Consider the following 2,885-nt stretch of genomic DNA (forward strand, 5'->3'; position numbering starts at 1 on the left):
CTGATTGAGAGTGACAACCCAATAAAATACTTTTAAATAGTATACATAAATAAATTTAAATTTTCAAAAAAAATCTATTAAAATTACAATAATTAAAACAATTATAGATATTCGGCCGTTGTGATCTCTAAATTAATATATGATTTTTTATGGAAAATGTGATTTTTTTTTTTAACTTTATGAATAAAACTAATCTAGATATTTATATATATAAATGCAGACAGTATATTCCCTTCCAAAATAAAAGCATCTGCTTTCCCTAACCAGGTAACAAATTCAATTTCTTTAAGCTACTCACTTAGCCTCTCAACAAAGCACACCTATACACACAACAACAACAGCAACAACAAAAAGCCCCTTCAGGCCTTCTAATGGCCAATCAATAATCAATCAAATTTCCCATTTTTCTCTCAAATAAGCAAAAACCCTAATCATCTACGACAATGGATTCCACCTCCAAGTCCAACGCCGCAACCTCATCAAAGAAAGACGCCAACAATGGCCAAACTCTTCTCTTAGGACGCTACGAGGTCGGCAAGCTCCTCGGCCATGGCACTTTCGCTAAAGTCTACCACGCTCGTAACGTCAAATCCGGTGATAGCGTAGCCATCAAAGTGATCGACAAGGAAAAGATTCTCAAGAGTGGTTTAATCGCTCACATCAAGCGCGAAATCTCTATTCTCCGCCGCGTTCGCCACCCGAACATCGTGCAATTATTTGAAGTCATGGCTACTAAGTCCAAGATCTACTTCGTTATGGAATACGTTCGTGGTGGTGAACTGTTCAATAAAGTGGCTAAAGGGCGATTAAAAGAAGATGTTGCTAGGAAGTATTTCCAGCAATTAATCTCGGCCGTTCATTTTTGCCACGCGCGTGGCGTTTACCACCGTGACCTGAAACCTGAAAATCTACTTCTCGATGAAAATGGGGATTTGAAAGTCTCTGATTTCGGGTTGAGTGCTGTATCGGATCAGATCCGGCAAGACGGTTTGTTTCATACGTTTTGTGGAACCCCGGCTTATGTTGCGCCGGAAGTTTTGGCGAGGAAAGGATACGATGCGGCGAAAGTAGATATCTGGTCTTGTGGAGTGATTTTATTTGTTCTAATGGCAGGGTATTTACCATTTCAAGATCAGAACATTATGGCTATGTACAAGAAGATTTACAAGGGTGAGTTTCGGTGTCCGAGATGGTTTTCACCCGAGTTAATTCGGTTACTTACCAAACTCCTAGACACCAACCCGGAAACAAGAATTACGATTCCAGAAATCATGGAGAAACGCTGGTTCAAAAAGGGGTTTAAACATATTAAGTTCTACATCGAAGATGATAAGTTATGCAGTGTCGAAGACGATGATAATGATGTTGGGCCATGTTCAGACCAATCATCAATGTCTGAGTCAGAAACAGAGTTGGAAACGAGGAAACGAGTTGGCACATTGCCAAGGCCAGCTAGTTTAAACGCGTTCGACCTTATATCTTTCTCCCCAGGGTTCAACCTATCCGGGTTGTTCGAGGAAGGAGAAGAAGGTTCCCGGTTTGTTTCAGGGGCACCGGTTTCGACAATCATATCGAAATTGGAGGAGATAGCCAAGGTTGTTAGCTTTACTGTGAGGAAAAAGGATTGTAGAGTGAGCTTGGAGGGTTCTAGAGAAGGAGCTAAAGGTCCATTATCGATTGCTGCTGAGATATTCGAATTAACCCCTTCATTAGTCGTTGTGGAAGTGAAGAAGAAAGGAGGGGAACGAGGAGAGTATGAGGACTTTTGTAACAGGGAATTGAAACCCGGCTTAGAGAAATTAATGGTGGAGGAATCACAATCTTCTGCAGCAGCTTCACCTGCTACTTCATCATCATATTTACCTTCGGATACTGAATAGAAGAGAAAGGGGAAGAAGGCAAATATAAAGGGTACGCTTTTTTTTTCTCTTTTTTCTTCTTGTGTATCATAAAGAGTTGCTTTTTTGTTCATCTTTCGTATATGTTCTCGTTTTTGTTGTGCTACTTAGATGACTTAATATATATAAATATGATTTGTTGTTGTATCGAGATGGACATAGTAGAATACAGAGAAATTGAACACAGATTTCTACTAATATTGGCAATTTGGTTTCTGGCTTGTACATTCCCATCAACTTTATTGTGAAATGAATCTCTATGATATATTGATATATTTCTACTTTTATGGTCTTTGAAGCTTGCATTAGCATAAAGCATGAAAATTTCTATGCAATTTTCTGTTTGATTTTGAAGCAGTATCATTTGCAATTATGGCAAACATGTCGAAAAAGCCTTAATCTTAATGTGTGATATGAACTTATTCTGACCTTCTAAGTTTTTCAGAGTATTGGATGATGTAAAAGTATGATGAAAATTTGTGTGCAAGGAAGGGAACCTATATTTGTTAGTAGGTTAAAATACGCTGCAATTTCTTGGAATTTAATCTTTCTATTTTTATTTCTAAGAATTTAAAGTCTCGATTTAAAGTAGGGGACTATATTTTAATCTTGTTGGTATGGAGACAAATGCTAGCCAAAATCTAAATCTTATTTGGTATGAGTATAGTATATGAGTTAGAAATAAACTATTTTCACTAGCTAATTTTTAGCCACTTGCTTTGAGCATTTTGAAGGTTGTATTATTATTATTATTATTTATATTTTTACAGTTTTACTCGACTTTCTAATTCCAAGTGTCATTTTATACCAATGGTTTTTTTATTTATGACAAATCATTTTAATAGTTATGTAATAATTAAGCTTTTCTTATATTAATACACTAAGTTATCAATCAAGACATGAATGATTATGGTCACTTGCAAGTTATGTATCTCATCTTTATAAACATTTGATGAAAATGAAAGGCACTAGTAAACATCTTTATAC

The 2,885-nt window shown here is 36.4% G+C and overlaps 1 protein-coding gene across 1 annotated transcript; it reads left to right on the top strand.

Moving 5' to 3' along the window:
• Nucleotides 1-241: 241 nt before the first annotated feature.
• LOC107925222 (CBL-interacting serine/threonine-protein kinase 12) lies at nt 242-2,171 on the top strand. Its single transcript, XM_016855857.2, has one exon. It carries the CDS (start codon nt 444-446, stop codon nt 1,878-1,880), a length of 1,437 nt encoding a protein of 478 aa, XP_016711346.2. The 5' UTR covers nt 242-443; the 3' UTR covers nt 1,881-2,171.
• The last annotated feature ends 714 nt before the right edge of the window (nt 2,172-2,885 follow it).

The sequence above is a fragment of the Gossypium hirsutum genome, chromosome A10 (assembly GCF_007990345.1).
Source record: "Gossypium hirsutum isolate 1008001.06 chromosome A10, Gossypium_hirsutum_v2.1, whole genome shotgun sequence".
Classification (NCBI taxonomy): domain Eukaryota; kingdom Viridiplantae; phylum Streptophyta; class Magnoliopsida; order Malvales; family Malvaceae; genus Gossypium; species Gossypium hirsutum.